Source organism: Salvelinus fontinalis, chromosome 16 (genome assembly GCF_029448725.1).
Source record: "Salvelinus fontinalis isolate EN_2023a chromosome 16, ASM2944872v1, whole genome shotgun sequence".
In the NCBI taxonomy this organism is placed as follows: domain Eukaryota; kingdom Metazoa; phylum Chordata; class Actinopteri; order Salmoniformes; family Salmonidae; genus Salvelinus; species Salvelinus fontinalis.
Window position 1 is genome coordinate 1949287 of NC_074680.1, and position 17909 is coordinate 1967195.

Genomic DNA, 17909 nt, shown 5'->3' on the forward strand with positions numbered 1-17909 from the left:
GGAGAGCACCCAATCACATACTGTTTCTATTTCACAGGGGGCATGAAGACAAGGGCTTTAAAGCGACAACAGCGGGGGGGAAAAATAGTCTTGAACAGGTAATCAAATGGCTTACTCATTTAGCATGCAGATGTATGCACGCTGTAATTAATTTGCCATTAAGCCTTGATTGATGCCCCTTTGCTTTTTGAAGCCGACATCAGGCTATAATTACTTCCCGTGTTGCACTCGCAGCACTGTTCCATTAGGGTAAACAGATGCTAATTTAGCTGTGCAGTATCTTTTACAGTTGCAGCATAGGAAAGTGTTGAATAGGAGCGTACAACTTCATGGGAATTTGTCCTGCCGTGTGCGGAGTATGACCATGCGTGGAGCGTGGAGGAGCGATTGGGGATTGTTCCTTAATGTGAGGTCTTGTAGTTGCTGCCGTTTCATGTTCTTGGGTGCATAATATATTCTCTATGTCGACAGAGTGTAGTGACTGGTAATGGCCGTTGATTGCTACACAAACGGTAATGGATGGTAATAACTGTTACGCTAACGGTGTATGTGACCTGTGGGACAAGACATAGGAAGTAGCATAATCCTCATTCAGCTGGTAAATAGCATCCATCCACACTAACACATTTGACAACAAGAAGGCATTTATTCATTTTAACATTTAAATGAACACCATCTCAAAGAAAGCATTTATCCAATTAATATTTCCTACATGGAAGAACATAAACTAATGTCTTCACCATCAGTTCATCAAGTGAGGAGTTGGTGGGGGAAAAAACAAAACTAAGAGCCATTAAATCATTTGGGAAAATAGAGAAAATAAGTACTACCTGACCCACAGAATGTGTGTAACCGCTCCATCTTGTTATCTCCTTTCATGGCCATCCATTTGCATTCTGCAGTCTCTCAATGGTCCTTCTGAAGAACTTTGTATGACCACCCGGTCCAGTAGATAGAATGGCCACCTCTACTACTCAATAGCCTTTCCCGACGCACACCCAAATCTAACCTGACACTAGGTTACATTTTGGTGTTGTCACAATACCAACATTTTACTAACGATATGATATCAACCCAAGTATCACAATATCGAGTAGTATTGCAACACCACGGGGGGAAAAATTCAGAGCTGCCTAGCGTCCTGTTCGCCCCATCCCCCACTGACGCTTGTTCATGTTTCTAAACGTTATGTGCTTATGCTACACAAAAAACCTCTCACTGATATTCACACTTCTACTCAATACAACACATATTGAATTTAACTTCACACTGTTCACTTGTATAATAGAATACTGCATAGAAATGGCTGATTTGATCATATTTGTAAAGGCCTACCTGTGATTTGGTTGGGGGAATGGGAGGAAGGAATATACATGCATAATGATCTGCATGTCATTGTGGCAGTAAGGGGAAAACACTACATTACATTTTCTTTACTCTTCAGTTAAGAGACCCATACACTCTCTCCCTCCATCCCTCACACACACTGTCTCCCTCTCTCATAAACACACACTGCTCTCTCTCCCACAAACACATACACACACTGCTCCCAACTTTAAAAACGTTAATCACCAAGCATAATTTAAGGGGCACCAGAAAGAGATTTTTTTTATATACTGAACAAAAATACAAATGCCACATGTAAAGTGTTGATCCCATGTTTCATGAGCTGAAATAAGATTTCTGTGCATATGGGATATTTTATTTCTCTCCAATATGTTTACATCCCTGTTAGTGAGCATTTCTCCTTAGCCAAGATAATCCATCCACCTGACAGGTGTGGCATAACAAGAAGCTGATTAAACAGCATGATCATTACACAGATGCAACTTGTGCTGGGGACAATAAAGGGTCACTCCACCCAGCACAGCCAGAAGAGGACTGGCCACCCCTCATAGCCTGGTTCCTCTCTAGGTTTCTTCCTAGGTTCTGGCCTTTCTAGGGAGTTTTTCCTAGCCACCGTGCTTCTACACCTGCATTGCTTGCTCTTTGGGGTTTTAGGCTGGGTTTCTGTACAGCATTTTGAGATATCAGCTAATGTAAGAAGGACTTTATAAATAAACTTGATTTGAATGAGTCACTCTAAAATGTGCAGTTTGTCACACAACACAGTGCCACAGATGTCTTAAGTTTTGAGGGAGTGTGGCATTGGCATGCTGACTACAGGATTGTCCTCCAGAGCTGTTGCCAGAGAATTGAATGAATTTCTCTACCAATGTCGTTTTAGAGAATTTGGCAGTACATCCAACCGGCCTCACAACCGCAGACCACGTGTAACCATGCTAGCCCAGGACCTCCACATCATGCTTCTTCATCTGCGGGATCGTCTGAGACCAGCCACCTGGACAGCTGATGAAACTGAGGAGTATTTTGGTCTATAATAAAGCCCTTTTGTGGGGAAAATTGGCTGGGCATTGCTCCCCAGTGGGTGGGACACTCTCCCAAGTGGATGGGCCTATGGCCTCCCATGGCTGCGTTCCTGCCCAGGCATTTGAAATCTATAGATTGAGGCCAAATGAATTTATTTAAAATTGACTGATTTCCTTACATGAACTGTAAAATAGTTTTAATTGTTGCATTTATATTTTTGTTTAGTATAGTTTAGTCTTACATTAGGCCTATATAAATCCTACCTTTTGAGGCACATCTCATGAGTAGCAGATCATTTTGCTAGACCTACTGTCAAGTTACAAGATTGTTAGCTAGGTAACATGACTGAACAACGTTTTTTTTCTTATCAAACCAATAATTATCAAACCTGGATTCAGGGTCTGCATCCCCGCTTGCCATCACAGCTAAATTATATTTTAAAAACTGATGAAATAGATGTGCAGGAAGTGCAGAAGGAGAAAAGCAGGTGAGAAAGGGCTTATAGGGGATGTGGCTGGCAGATTACAGGTGCCACACGTGATATGCGCATGAAAGTGAAGTGGACTTTATTGGACTGGCACATACAAGACTAGATCCTGTTGCTTACATTAAACTGTATTTATAAACAAAACGGACTTTATAACAGGCGCCAGTGGGTTCTTTAGATCGGTGGGGGCGAAATATGTGGTAGTACTGGTATTTTTTAAATGTTGGTATCATGACGTTTTGGTACTGTGATACTACCGTGGTACCGGTATACCGTGCAACACTAGGACATAGACCCCTTTCCAGTACACAACACACTGACGTCACCCACAGATGTGCGCCACTCTTGGCTGCGCTCATTCAACATAGACTATATTACATTTTTTATTACTTCTAAACAAAATAACCTTTACAGTGCTTGAACAGTCGCTAACATTACATTTGGTTGTGATCGTTGCAAAATAACTATTTTGGATGCAGCAGTTGTTCGCTAGAATGCTAACGCTCATTGCCAAAGAGCCATTTTACTGGTTGAAGTTGAAGTGTTTTTTTAAAGTATAATGCAGTTGATTTGCGATGATGACACACATATTATATAAAGCGGGACATTCACGCGAGCCTTAAAATCCAATTATAATCCAAAAGTAGTGTGAAATGCATTCATAAGCAACATGTAAATAGAGGCTTTTTACGCTGGCATTCTAGAATAACTCCCGTGTTCCGCCACCAACTAGCGCGCATGGCCCTCGTGCGGAAATGTGTCCATTGTTGAGACCTATCCAATACTTTCAGATCTGTTCGGGCAAAATGGACAACGGCATGGGAATTTGTTTACAACCTTGCAATGGTTCTTATCGCCACTATGTGCCCATGTTACCTTGACACAAAATGGCTACCTCCGTGAGGCTCCTCATATCTTCTTCATGCGCTTCCTGGGCCTCTGGTTGAAAACAGGTGACGTGCCCATGAGTGAGTCGGGAGAGTGCGAGGCGTAGCTGCCATCCGACGCTGCCCCTCCGGGCGAGGGCGCCATGCCATCTGCCTCGCTCATGGTGGACATCGGCCCTCCCTCCTCGAACACATCACCTCCCAGTACCCCGTGGCCTGACACCTGGCCCTCTTCGCTGTCCTGGGGCTCCATCTTCACCTGCGACAGGTGCCACAAGGGGGAGCTGATGGCAACTCCGCCGCCTGTCAGGGACACAATGGCCAAGATGAAGGACAGAACTCGGTTACAAATATTGTATATGGAATAGTTATTTGTAATCAAATCTATCTCATGAAAACAATGCTATGTTATACAGTTAATCCTATCATAGCCTCTTGGTCCCTGAGGGTATCATACCAGTGTTTGTCCGACTTAAGTAAAGTACCTATATCATGTAGGCCTAAATGAAGCATATATCTATGTCAAATGCTAAATGACACTTTTATACGATCACTGTTATGATATCATGCGAGCCAATGTTAGAATCAGTGCAATACTTTTAGGGTATTTTTTAACACAACCAAGTATGTCCTTACCATATGTATTTGGGCAGTGAAGCTAACATGTTCATTTGACCTCTGAAGAGCATTTAGAATTTCAGATCAAATGATCACTGTGGCACGATAGTACAGAATGTCACCTCTTATCTGACCTGGGGAAAACTGGATTTCATCCACACACACACACACACACACACACACATATTTATTCACCTTTATAATAAAGCATTGCATGCATTACATCGCATTTGCGTAGTGGCATGAAGCAGTAAATTAGAGGCACTTACAGAAGTTGCCCACATGGGAAAATGTTTTTGGTAACCTAGGGTCCGGTACAATTGTTGACTTTTATAAATACAATTCTACGTCATTTTACATGACTGGAGACTTTGGCAGAATCTTTTTTTTAATGCGTACAAATAATCAAAATGACAGGCTACTTTGACACTGAGAAACTGAGATCAACAAAGCTCAACTTGTCTTGAATCAATGGCCCGAGGCGTATGGAGACATTTTGTCGGCTACAATATCAGGAGGAAATTATCCTCCTAAAAATGCTTTCCAGTTTCACTAACTCACACAATGATGTTCAGCTCATTCACTGGTGATGGCCTATGCACTCGTGCCAAAAGTCTTTCTCTCATTTTACTTTAAAAAACATATTTGGAAGTTGATCAAATATTTTGGTAGCCTACAGCAGACAGATTAGTCTTCTCTTTTCAGCAGGAACCATTTGCTTTCCAACCTGTTTTTTCCCTCAATTGTATTTGAAATATTGCAAAAGGCCTGTTTTAACTGCATGCTGTTAGTTCACTGACAGATTTGCCATGTGTTCCCGACTGTAGGCTATGCCTTGTTATTGGGCTACATCCACAGCTTGGAGAATTAACGAAGAGGCAACTCGAATGAACTTTGATCTCTTATTAGAATTTTTTTAATATTGCAAAAAGTGAATTCTTTTTCATGCCACGACAGGTACCGGATCCAGCCAAATAGGTTCCGTATTGAAACAGTCCAAAACGGAGATGTTCCGGATCCTGTTCGGGCAGGATCTGGCTCAAATGAATCACTATACATATGTTTACATTTGGACATAACAGCACTTTATGGATCTAGTCCCTCCCATTTGAAGAAATCATGACTATTTGGACAAATTCACTTGTATTAAAATAGTCTAAAGGTTTTTGTTCCCATATTGCTTGCACCCCATGACTACATCAAGCTTGCGTCTCTAAAAACGTGTTGGGTGCATATGCAGTTAGTTTTGGCTAAGTTACAGAGGTTACACAACATAACCTCTCACCATTACCAATAACAGGGAAGGTTACCATTTTTGTACCATCTTTGTACCTCTAACTTTATCACTCGTCATTATTCACGATTCATTCATGATTTGTCATCATCGCGGTAGCATCCAAATGAATGTAAGAATGTTCAGACAGACAGTTCAGTCATTGGGTGCAAGGGATGAGACCAAATACTAGACTTTAAACGACATTATGTTAATAATTTGATCTCAATTCCAAAATGCTAGAGTACAGAGCCAAAATAAAATAAAAAATTTCACTGTCCAAATACATATGGTGAGGACTGCACATAGTATTACGGGGGGTATATACAGTACCTGAGGTGTGTGGTGAGTGTTCCCCCTCCAGGCCCCCAGCCAGCCTCTCGTTTGGGGCCCCCAGAACCCCCATGGGGAGGGCCTGATCCCCAGAGGCCTGGTCCGCCTCTGGCTCCTCGCTGATGGGGAAGGCAATGTCATTCATTGGTTCCTCTTTGATCCGCGGGGGCTTGGAGTCCTCCAGGGCCTTCTCAGGGTTCACCAGCCGCTCGTACTCCTCCGACAGCTCCTTGCTGACCTGGGAACAGCCCCAGGGGATAGATAGAGGGTTAACAGTGAGCTCCTTGCTGACCTGGGAACAGCCCCAGGGGATAGATAGAGGGTTAACAGTGAGCTCCTTGCAGGGCCCTACACTGACATTGTTTTTCTAAAATGAGCAAAAATGTTGGAGCACACAAAGAAATTTAGGAACACAATGAAAGTATGCTTGTTTTTATAATAAATGACTAATGGTTCAAGAATAAAACGTTTTTAGGAGTGTTCCATGCTCAATCAAGCACAATGTACCCTCAAATATTTCAATTACTTAGGTGAGACAAATGTTCATCTGCCTTTTTAAGGGCCGGAGGTTACAGTGGTAACAGGACACTGTCTGTCCGACCATCTTCTCGCAAGCAGTTGAGCAAGCTCAAACTGACATTGAAAAACGACCCAGCGTGTGAACAGAATAATGTAAATAGCCAAGAAACACGAGGACATCATCACACTTTAGTAGACGTTCGGGTAAATTGGACTTCTATGCCTGTGCGCTTCTAAAAGTGACTCATTCAGCACTTCACTCAGAGTGCGCCCAGCCCCCCCCAGGCACTATTGCTGAGCGAGGTGGGATAGCTATATGGGGTCCGTAGTTCTTTGTGTGATTAGCTACCCGCTATAAAACAGCTTGCACGTGCTCAGAGTTGACTTTTTTCTGTTCTCACATATACATGTTTGGGCGCAAATGCGAGTAAAATGGTTGCACTGTGGAGCCTGGTATTGCTGACTTTGAACAGAACGAAGGGATAGTTTTAACAGTAGGGTGGTAAATAGCTCTTGGCTGACCTAGGAACAGTGGGATAATCTAACCTACACAGGACTAGAAGGTCAAATAAACTCCTCAGGGTGCAGGTGCCTGGTCTCACCTAGCCATGTCAATATCAGGGTCATGTTCCGGAGGGAGTAATACTATCGGAGTCTGTTGTACACAATGGATGTCTATATGATCCTTTCACAACGTTGTGTCCTACTAAACACGACACACTTCTCCCCCAGCCACCACATCACAAACAAAGTCCATCCCAAAACAACACCAGCAATTCCTCACCTGGAGCATGTGGCTGTGGTAGTCCTTGATGCGCACCTGCCAGAAGCGCTGCAGGGCCAGCACGCTGCCGATGCCCACCTCGTGGAACACCTGCTCTACCACGTCCGGGAAGGGCGTGGCGCCCAGGCGGGCCTCGCGGTCCGCGGCCGTGCGCAGCAGTCGGCTGAGGCGCAGGTAGTGCTCGTGGGCCAGGTCAGTCAGGGTCTCTAGCACGCTCTCCTGGGCCGACTCGAAGCCGGCGTGGGCCAGGACTGTGGCCACTGACTGGTACAGGAGCTGTCGGCACGAGGGCCAGCTCAGCTCCGTAACGGGCTCACCTTTTCCCCTGTATGGGGAGAGGGGAGGAAGAGGGGGTGAGAGACAAAGGGGGAGAGAGGTGAAGATTGAAGGAGGGATAAGACAGAACTAGCTCACAGGAGAAAACTTGGAACTTAACTGATAATTCCTTGCCAGAGCACTGTTCACCACATTCTTCCACAAAAAAAATACGATCATAGTCCATTTTGCTTATCTTCATTTGCTTATTGTGACTTGAATGCAAAGTTCAATTAATAAACATAGATCACAATACAAAGTGACACTGTGAATGCCACTGCAACAAGTCAAGACACAGCCATTACTCTCTTACATGTAAAAGTCACTCTCAGGGTCGCTGTGGCAGAGCTGGAAGGGCTGCCAGGGTGCCTTGCTGTCCAGGGGCAGCAGGTCATCGGGGGCGGCCGGTGGTGTGGGTGGCCGTGGGGGCAGAGCCTCCCCTTCCTCCAGCCTGCTACTTCCTCCAGTACCACCACCCTCCGAGGGGACCAGACCTTTCCCCTGGGCTGCAGCCAGGAGACTGCGGAGGCGTCGGGTGTGCTGGCATAGCTGCACTGTGTGGATGGTGAGACTGCAGGGCTCAGAGGGAATGTCCAGCATGGTGGTGGGCCGGGGCCGCTGGGCCGAGGGCTGGTGCAGAGGGGGGTCCTGCATCTCCACCGAGCGGAACTCGCGCTGGAGCAGGTCGAAGGAGCTGCGGCTCGGTGGGGCGCCTGCCGGCCCGGGGATCTCGCCCCAGTAACGCATCATCGTTCCCTAGTGAGCCGCTTCAGGCTCTCGTGTGATGGGGTTTCTGGTATGTGACAAAGCAGGGGAGATGTCAATCAGCACACACTAAAAGGAACAAGGAACTAATTTATCTATTTCTCTCATCTAGCCCTATATTTCTGCCTACCGTTCTGGAGTGTGAATTGATTACACTTAGTAACACAAAAAGGGAAGGACGGGGAGAAGGGAACAAAAATGGCCCTACCAACTAACCCTACACTCATTAAAACCACTATTCCACTACTTGGCCATATCTGATCCTGCACCAGGCCAGCAGCCTGGGAAGACGGGACACTATTGTTCAACACACCTTGAAACTCTTCTGCAGTAAAATCTCATACACCCACGTACTTCTCTGCAGCTGCTACCACAAAATGTTTTTTCCCTGTGATTTTAACTTCCAGTTCTGCAGTACAGTTGCTAACAATGGGTATGAACACTAAGAAACCAACCATACTGAAGCACGTTATTCCCATCACTCTCTATTGACCTCTGCCTACTCACAGCAAGCCTCTTAGGATCCCTCCTCCTGGACCCATCTTCCTCCACTACTCTCTTCACTGTCTAAGCACTGTCTTCTGTGCTACTCCGATCCTGGCAACCTCAACCTGCCTTCATCTCACCGGACACTTCTAAGCTCCAGCACCATCAGTACCCAATTCCTTTGCGTCATGCCCCCCCTGCACACGTCTCACATCTATTAATCTCCTAGCCTATCTCCTAGAGTCATTGGGCGAAGGCGTCTTCTGTACAGGGGTGTTTTGCTAAGAACATTAACACGCATCGCCTGCAGTACGGTATTGGAAGCATAAGGACCTTATCTATAACAAAAAAAACACACAAAAAAACAATACGGTTCAATTTATACACACCTTTATAGGGTTAGTGGTCCCACACGGCCATATCTCCACGTTACAGCGCGCGTTTACAGAAGACCGAGGGACCACCTGTGCTAATTAGCCATCTAAGCATGTTTACGAACACCTGTGTGTTAACGGAAGAAGGCTGCAAGTGTCGGCTGCAACTGTGATGAAGCCGGTTTAAAACACAGTACATACATTAAGTGTATATTCGCATTTGGGAAGTTATTTTTGATGTGATATGAAAGTAAAGGGCTTTATGTTTCTAGAGCCGTATTGCAATTGAGAATCGATTCAACAGGTGTAGACCTTACCGTGAAATGCTTACTTACAAGCCCTGAACCAACAATGCAGTTCAAAAAAAATAGAGTTAAGAAAATATTTACCAAATAAAATAAAAAGGAACACAATAAAATAACAATAACAAGGCTATATACAGGGGGTACCGGTACCGAGTCAATGTGTGGGGGTACAGGTTAGTCAAGCTAATTTGTACATGTGGGTATGGATATAGTGACTTTACATAGATAATAAACAGCGAGTAGCAGCGTGTAAAAAAGTGGGAGGTGGGGGTTCCTTGTAAATAGTCTGGGTGGCCATTTGATTAATTGTTCAGCAGTCTTATGCTTGGGGGTAGAAGCCGTTAAGGAGCCTTTTGGACCTAGACTTGGCGCTCCAGTACCGCTTGCCGTACGGTCGCAGAGAGAAGAGTCTATGACTTGGGTGACTGGAGTCCTTGACAATTTTTGGGCTTTCCTCTGAGCTAACTAGTATATACAGTTGCAAGGAAAAGTATGTGAACCCTTTGGAATTACCTGGATTTCTGCATAAATTGGTCATCAAATTTGATCTGATCTTCATCTAAGTCACAACAGACAAACTTCAACTAATAACACACAAATTATTGTATTTTTCAAAATATTCTGTGGACAGATGAAACTACAGTTAAGTTGTTTGGAAGGAACACACAACACTACGTGGAGAAAAAAAAGGCACAACACACCAACATCAAAATCTCATACCAACTAAAGTATGGTGAAGGGAGCATCATGCTTTGGAGCTGCTTTGCTGCCTCAGGGCCTTGACAGCTTGCTATCGTCGACGGAAAAATTAATTCAAGTTTATCATATTTTTGGCATATTTACCTGCCTACCAACCGTAGATCGCAATCCCATAATAAGTCAATAGGGCTAACTGGCTAGCTACTGATGTTAGCTAGCCAGATAGCCACGAAGAATTGTTAGCTAGCTACCCACGAACAATTGACATCTAACTTGCATCACTGTCTGTAATTTGTCTCAATAGACGTCATGATGTGTAGCCTAACATGTGCACAATGACGTACCAAATCTGTGATTTAGTGCATTTTTATTGAGTAAGCATTAGAATAAGGCGACTTAACATTTGCAGGCGTAGGTGGTAATATTTCTCTAGAAAGAAATAATTCTAATGTTAAGGTAAGATTTGAATGGAGAACGCTGATCATAGAGCAGTGCTCCCTTTCTTTTGATCCTATCAGTATCGACACATGCTCCAACGACGCACTTAGCACAGTTCTCTCTGTGTGATGTTTTGGGAAACGCATGTTACATCTTTGGCCGTTCTAGGAAAGATACATAATTAAAAACACTAGTAAGCCTAAGTTCCATCGCTATCGGAATACCGGACCCTGGGGCCTCATTTATAAACGGTGTGTACATTTTACACTAAATATCTGCACCAAAATATTTATAAACTTGGCTCAAGCCATACATACACCAGTGGAGGAAAGGGAGGACCATCATCCTCGGTGAATTTCATTAAAATAAACAATTTAAAAATGTTATCCTTTTCGAAAAAAAACTATAATTAATATAATCACATCACCAAATAACTGATTAAAACACACTATTTTGCAATGATGTTCTACAGTAGCCTCAACAGAACTCTGTAGTGGCGCACCATGGTGTAGCCAGAGGACAGCTAGTTTCCGTCCTCCTCTGGGTACATTGATTTCAATACAAAACCCAGGAGTCTCATGCTTCTCACCCCCTTCCATAGACTTACACAGTAATCATGACAATTTCCGGAGGACGTGCTCCAACCTATCAGAGCTCTTGCAGCATGAACTGACATGTTGTCCAGAGAATTAATCTAGTACTGAAAACATAAGCTACAGCTAGCTAGCACTACACTCAGGGTCCGGAATGAACACCCGCCAAGTGCCAAATGCGGGTAGATTTTCTGTTTGGTGAGTAAATCTCAGAAGGCTATCCGCAACACTGGCGGGTAAATGTTTGAACCAAAAGAGTAATGTACTAAAATATCTGGCGTGATGGTTCGGAGGAAACGACTCATGTTTGCCAGCCACAGACCGTCTCTAGTGCTCCTAGTTTCGCGGCATTGTTTATACCATACGGGACATCAGCTACTCGACATTGCTCACTTGCCACGGGTCTGCTGCTAGCTACCGGTCATTAACTAGCTGTTATGTGCCGACATTTACCTGGGGTAAGCCAACCTTTGAAACAAAACCCACCGAAGAAAAGGAGGACGAATCACATTTAAAAAAAATAAAGTTTTGTGAGAAATGGAGGTTTGGAGATAAAGGAGTTTCAAGAGGCTGGCTACAGTATGATGCTGAGGCTGTGGTGATGAGTTGTTCTGTGTGTCGCCAGTATGCTAAAGATAAAAGCAGAAACAACTCATTTGTCATCGGAAAAAGAAAACGATGAAGCTGGCGAACATTCGTGACCATGAACACAACAAGTGTCACATTGCCTGCGTGCCTGTGTCCCGGGCTCAATCGGAGCCTCTCCTCTTGACACCCTCTGTGACAGCACTAATGGCAATGTCAGAGCAGACCAGTACGAAGATGAAGATACTGTTAGGACTGTACATAACATTGGCAAGGCGAGACCACTTTCTGACTTTGAGTGGATGTGCGTGCGGATGTCCAGTATTGTAGGTTATTTCTCAGCTCTTGATAAGCTTTGGTTCACCTCAAAATAGTGTATAGTTACCATAAAATTATAGGCCTACTGATGCTGACATGGATCTCCAAGCTTTCCTATGGCTCTGTAACATTCTATTTCAATGTTAAACAGATTACCGACCATTTCGAATCCCACCGTACCTTCTCCGCTATGCAATCTGGTTTCAGTGCTGGTCATGGGTGCACCTCACCCATGCTCAAGGTCCTAAACGATATCATAACCGCCATCGATAAGAGACATTACTGTATACATTACGTATTCATCGACCTGGCCAAGGCTTTCGACTCTGTCAATCACCACATTCTTATCGGCAGACTAAACAGCCTTGGTTTCTCAAATGACTGCCTCGCCTGGTTCACCAACTACTTCTCTGATAGAGTTCAGTGTGTCAAATCGGAGGGCCTGTTGTCCGGACCTCTGGCAGTCTCTATGGGGGTGCCACAGGGTTCAATTCTCAGGCCGACTCTCTTCTCTGTATACATCAATGACGTCACTCTTGCTGCTGGTGATTCTCTGATCCACCTCTACGCAGACGACACCATTCTGTATACTACTGACCCTTCTTTGGACACTGTGTTAACTAACCTCCAGACGAGCTTCAATGCCATACATCTCTCCTTCCGTTGCCTCCAACTGCTCTTAAATGCAAGTAAAACTAAATGCATGCTCTTCAACCGATCGCTGCCCGCACCTGCCTGCCCGTCCAGCATCACTACTCTGGACGGTTTTGACTTAGAATATGTGGACAACAACAAATACCTAGGTGTCTGGTTAGACTGTAAACACTCCTTCCAGACTCACATTAAGCATCTTCAATCCAAAATTAAATCAGCTTCCTATTTCGCAACAAAGCATCCTTCACTCATGCTGTAAAACTTACCTTCCTACCAATCCTTGACTTCGGCGATGTCATTTACAAAATAGCCTCCAACACTCTACTCAACAAATTGGATGCAGTCTATCACAGTGCCATCCGTTTAGTCACCAAAGCCCCATATACTACTCACCATTGCGACCTGTACGCTCTCGTTGGCTGGCCCTTGCTTCATACTCGTCACCAAACCCACTGGTTCCAGGTCATCTACAAGTCTCTGCTAGGTAAAGCCCCGCCTTATCTCAGCTCACTGGTCACCATAGCAGCACCCACCCGTAGCACGCGCTCCAGCAGGTATATCTCACTAGTCACCCCCAAAACCAATTCCACAATTGGCCGCCTCTCCTTCCAGTTCTCTGCTGCCAATGACTGGAATGATCTCCCTCACTAGCTTAAGCACCAGCTGTCAGAGCAGCTCACAGATCACTGCACCTGTACATAGCCCATCTGTAAATAGCCCATCCAACTACCTCATCCCCATACTGTATTTCTTTAATTATCTTGCTCCATTGCACCCCAGTATCTCTACTTGCACATTCATCTTCTGCACATCAATCACTCCAGTGTTTAATTGGTATATTGTAATTACTTCGCCACCATGGCCTATTTATTGCCTTACATCCCTTATCTTACCTCATTTGCACACACTGTATATAGACTTTTCTATTGTATTATTGACTGTACGTTTGTTTATCCCATGTATAACTGTGTTGTTTGTGTCGAACTGCTTTGCTTTACTCTTGGCCAGGTCGCAGTTGTAAATGAGAGCTTGTAAAATGTTTGTCTCCAGATGCTGTTCACATTTTAAAGCATTGTGACACAATCAACTTTACCAGCCTTATAGTGTTGATCCTTAAGTAAACAAAGGGTAGAAGGCTAATTTAGCACAATCAACTTCCAGCTAAATTGGATAACACGATTGTATATTTAATTATTATTGAATTCATTTGATGTTTGATTTTTTCAGTTTGAAAGAAAAAAAGGAATTGCTGTGGGCTCAGCATATAGAAAGGAGAAGCAGGCCAAATAGTTTTTGCACCATATTGCAGAGGTGGAGAGAAACGGCATCAGAGAGAATCTGAAAAACACCACATTTCTCTCCATCGTGTCAGATGGCTCCACAGACAGTTCTGTGAAAGAGGAGCAGTTAGTTTGTCAGATTCTGTCACAAGAGCAAGATCGAGTCGAAGTTTGTTGGAATCAAGTCAGTGGAGAACGCAGACGCGACACCCATAAGCAACACCATCAGTGCCATCATGGAGGGAGCGTGTGATGAGTGGGGGAGCAAGTTGGTCGCTCTGGGAACAGATGGAGCTGCTGTGATGACCGGAGCCAAGAATGGTGTGGTCAGCCGGCTGAAGGGGGACAGGGCCTACATAATCGGCATCCACTGTATGGCACACCGCCTTGAACTGACCATTTCTGATGCCATCCGGTCCAACGTGATGTTTCAGAAAGTAGAAGACCTCCTCAGTGGGCTCTACACCTTCTACCACACCAGTTCACTGAACAAGGCAAACCTGGTAAACAGCTTCCAGGTTATTGGGCACACACCACTGGTGCCCACCAGAATTGGCGGGACCCAATGGGTTGGACACCTATTGCGTGCACTGGACCACTTCCTGCGAGGTTACCAGGGGCTTGTCCAGCACCTGGAATAGGTAGTGGCTCTAGATTGCTATGCTAAGTACTCCAAAAGTCATCATCAATATGTAATGTCCAGTAAACAACAAACACGGTTACAATTGGTAACATCATGTTTCAATGATTTATGCACTGATAAATGTGTCACATCTAATATAGTTTTTTTTGGACAGCAATTAATTGTCTATTTGTATGTCTTTGTTCTTTACGTATTTCAGATTCAATCTGCTGATGCCCAAAATGTACAGACTTCATGGAGCGTGTGAGGAGTTTGATGAAGATGATTAAAAGTTGATTAAAATGATTAAGCATTTGATAGGTTTACAAAACCTTCAAATGTACTTTTATGTTTGACACTTAAAGTACATTTAGTAGCAAATCATTTTGAGTTCAAGACTTCTTCAGTTGGATTCAGGCTGGGAAATTAAATCTAAACCTATGGCTGTTACATTGAACTGAGTGAATGGAATATGAATGACAGTCATCCAATATGCTGTATTAGAAATAAGGCCATGCTCATGGAGAAAAAAATAATCATCCTCCCTCATCTTAAACGGCACTGACATACACGTTTCCCGTTATAAATCAGACCGGTCATAAAACTGTGCATGTGACAACGAGCATTATAACTCTGCCTGAAAAACGCCCATTATTCACCTTACATTGTGACAATAATGCCCTTATTTGTTGTGTACCTTGAAAGTATAGGAATTAGGCAAAGACAGTATCTAAAGGAGTTAGCAATGGTGAACTTGATCAAATGTCTTTGGAGGTGTTGGCGGATAAAAAAAAATTGTAGTGACATTTGTTGTATCTGACCATTTCTGAAAGACAAAAACAATTCCAAATTGTTCTGGAACTGTAAACAGATGGTTGGAATTCGATAGTGTTCTGAATGTACTTTTCCCAAATCTAAATATGGTGCACTGCCCGCAAATTCTAAAATATTGTCTACTCTGAAAAACATACAACTACAGTAGCCTACAAAAGTCTTATGCAAAAGATCAACTTCATGTTCACCTGTATGTTATAAACAGTTTTTAAACCGCACTCCCTTTCGGATGCATAGAGTAAAAACTTGAAATAATAATAGCCTTTCGAATATGCCCAATTAAAAGAGAGATGTGCATGGTAATTTGTTTTATGGCTACATCGTGAATAATAACTCATCATGGCCAGAAAATGTGAGGAATTTATTCTGCAATATTGCCAATTTCTTTGCAATATATTAGGCCTATGTATTGTTTATAAATGAAATATTGTCTACTCGAGAAATGTAACATTACATTATTCAGACATAGCCTACAAAAGGTAAATGGAAAAGGTGAACCGTCTGTTCTACCATTAAACTGCACTACGGATCGGATCGCATAGAGCAAAAATACTTGAAATAGAGCATCTATTTACTACTGTGAAGTGGGTCCAATTAAATGAGAGATGGGACAAATGGTAGCCTATCCTAACTTGTCTTTTAGGCCATTTCGTGAGTACAAAACCATCAGTCACAAACAGGTGAGGAATTGATTCTGCAATTATCATGCAAATTAAATTAATAATATAGATGCCTAATTCTAATTATTTTTGAATGTAAAGATTAAATACAGATATTTTCACAAGTCACGAACAGCAAATGATTGCATCTTATTATATTTAGGCCTAACTGCAAGGTTTTTTTGTTACGAATAAGATTGCCATCATATATTCCCCAAGGTTACTACTAGGCTACTTTTGCCTTCTTACAATGTAATACTTCAACCACTAGAACTTGTCCGTTTTTATGGTCTAAAGGTTATGGTAGGATAAGCACATTCAAGTCAAGTTCAGTTTTTATAAATGCCAACTTTAGCTTGGAAACTGGCCCACGCATGTTTTGGGGCATTTTTGTGCGTTTATAAATGCGGCCACTGTCCACTTTGACTCTACCTTTCCCAGTGCAGCCCCCATCTCCCTGACCGCAAATGGATCTCCCAAAAACACATCATTTTCCATGAAACGTACTCAAACAAGGAACGAGGCATTATAAGATAATAAAGATAGAATACTATCTATACTAACAACTTTAGTCCATTTTGCTACATTTTCAACGCTACAATGTTCCATTAACGCGCCATCCGAGTCTAACATACTTCCGCCTTTCCCACAGACAAGTCTGAACCAAAGATTTATATAACTAAACCAAGATACACCACATCCTTTCGTTTGCATTGGGAACAAATTAGTCATAGTGGGCAGACCAAACACGAGCTAGCAGGCATCTGCATATTTCCGTTGGGGAAAATCTACTCTGAAGTAGAATCTCAATTCGTCTTTGCACTCCTAAACAACGCGATTTTTTACAACTCTGCCAAAAGTTAGTCTACAAAACGCAGTCCACTCTGTTCGTAACATATTTCTAGTTTCGGGAACAGAAAAATGTACTGAGATCAAATGTTTCATCCATGATAAAGGTTATCGGCCAAAATCCATCTCCTTCCACTATCATATTTGGTATTGAGTGGAAACTTCACATTTATACATCCGGTGAAATATCTGTCTCATTGTTCTGTCTGAACCGTTGCCAATCTCTGTACAATATCATGCTCGTCAGGTTTAATTTCTTAGCTACCGGAGTACGTATTTTAGTACTTGACGCCAGTCTTCGTCAATACTCAACTCCTCCAAAAAAAATCGACACGCTTCTTTCTGCTACTTCATCCAGTTGTAGAAAACTGTTCAAATGGTTCTTGTATCTTGAATTTGCCGCCATTACCCCAATACCATTTCTGCCCATAGTATAGTGCTAGCTGGATACTCGATACGATACAAATTGCAATTACACAAATAAGGTGCATAGGTTGTTCTATGTAGCTTCTTAACTAGCTACGCCCGCCAATGGATAATCCACGATTGGCGGCGCTTTATAATTTAGCTAGTTAACACAGCGATTTTATAGATTAGTACAAAATATATAGCTAGCTTCTCACCGTATTCGAAGAGATGTAACAAGAGTATAGTTTACGTCCAGAACAAAACAGCTTTCAGATGTTGCTTCTGGTCCGTGTCATTAAAAGGCACCGTGTAAATAATTGGAATGTTTGGAATAGTTCCTCCTTGCGAATAATTTGGCTTCACACAGTAACGTTAATGTATAAACGTTTTTTTTAATCGTTAACATGGTACCGCTTTACGGGGTCTGTATTTTAGGGTAGTTCATAATATTTGC

General features: G+C 43.1%; 1 protein-coding gene across 2 annotated transcripts; it reads right to left on the reverse strand.

The window, feature by feature from the left end:
* Nucleotides 1-626: 626 nt before the first annotated feature.
* supt7l (SPT7 like, STAGA complex subunit gamma) lies at nucleotides 627-17872 on the reverse strand. 2 transcript variants are annotated; one of them, XR_008753009.1, is made up of 6 exons: nucleotides 17671-17872; nucleotides 7900-8379; nucleotides 7272-7596; nucleotides 5969-6206; nucleotides 4381-4506; nucleotides 3960-4047 (listed from the first exon to the last, which is right to left on the reverse strand). XR_008753009.1 is itself a non-coding variant. In XM_055864135.1 (5 exons), exons 2-5 carry the CDS (start codon nucleotides 8334-8336, stop codon nucleotides 3767-3769), a joined length of 1281 nt encoding a protein of 426 aa, XP_055720110.1. In that variant the 5' UTR covers nucleotides 8337-8379; nucleotides 17671-17872; the 3' UTR covers nucleotides 627-3766. The 2 variants fall into 2 exon arrangements, 1 of the variants encoding a protein (XP_055720110.1); XM_055864135.1 differs by lacking the exon at nucleotides 4381-4506 and having other exon boundaries at nucleotides 627-4047.
* Nucleotides 17873-17909: the final 37 nt, after the last annotated feature.

Excerpts from the sequence above, each read along its gene's own strand:
- supt7l (XM_055864135.1), bottom strand. The coding sequence starts at position 8,336 with ATGATGCGTTACTGGGGCGAGATCCCCGGGCCGGCAGGCGCCCCACCG. Across the intron at positions 6,207-7,271 it reads ACCACAGCCACATGCTCCAG|GTCAGCAAGGAGCTGTCGGA; the intron begins GTGAGGAATTGC and ends GGCTGTTCCCAG. Across the intron at positions 4,048-5,968 it reads ACACTCACCACACACCTCAG|GCGGCGGAGTTGCCATCAGC; the intron begins GTACTGTATATA and ends TGTCCCTGACAG.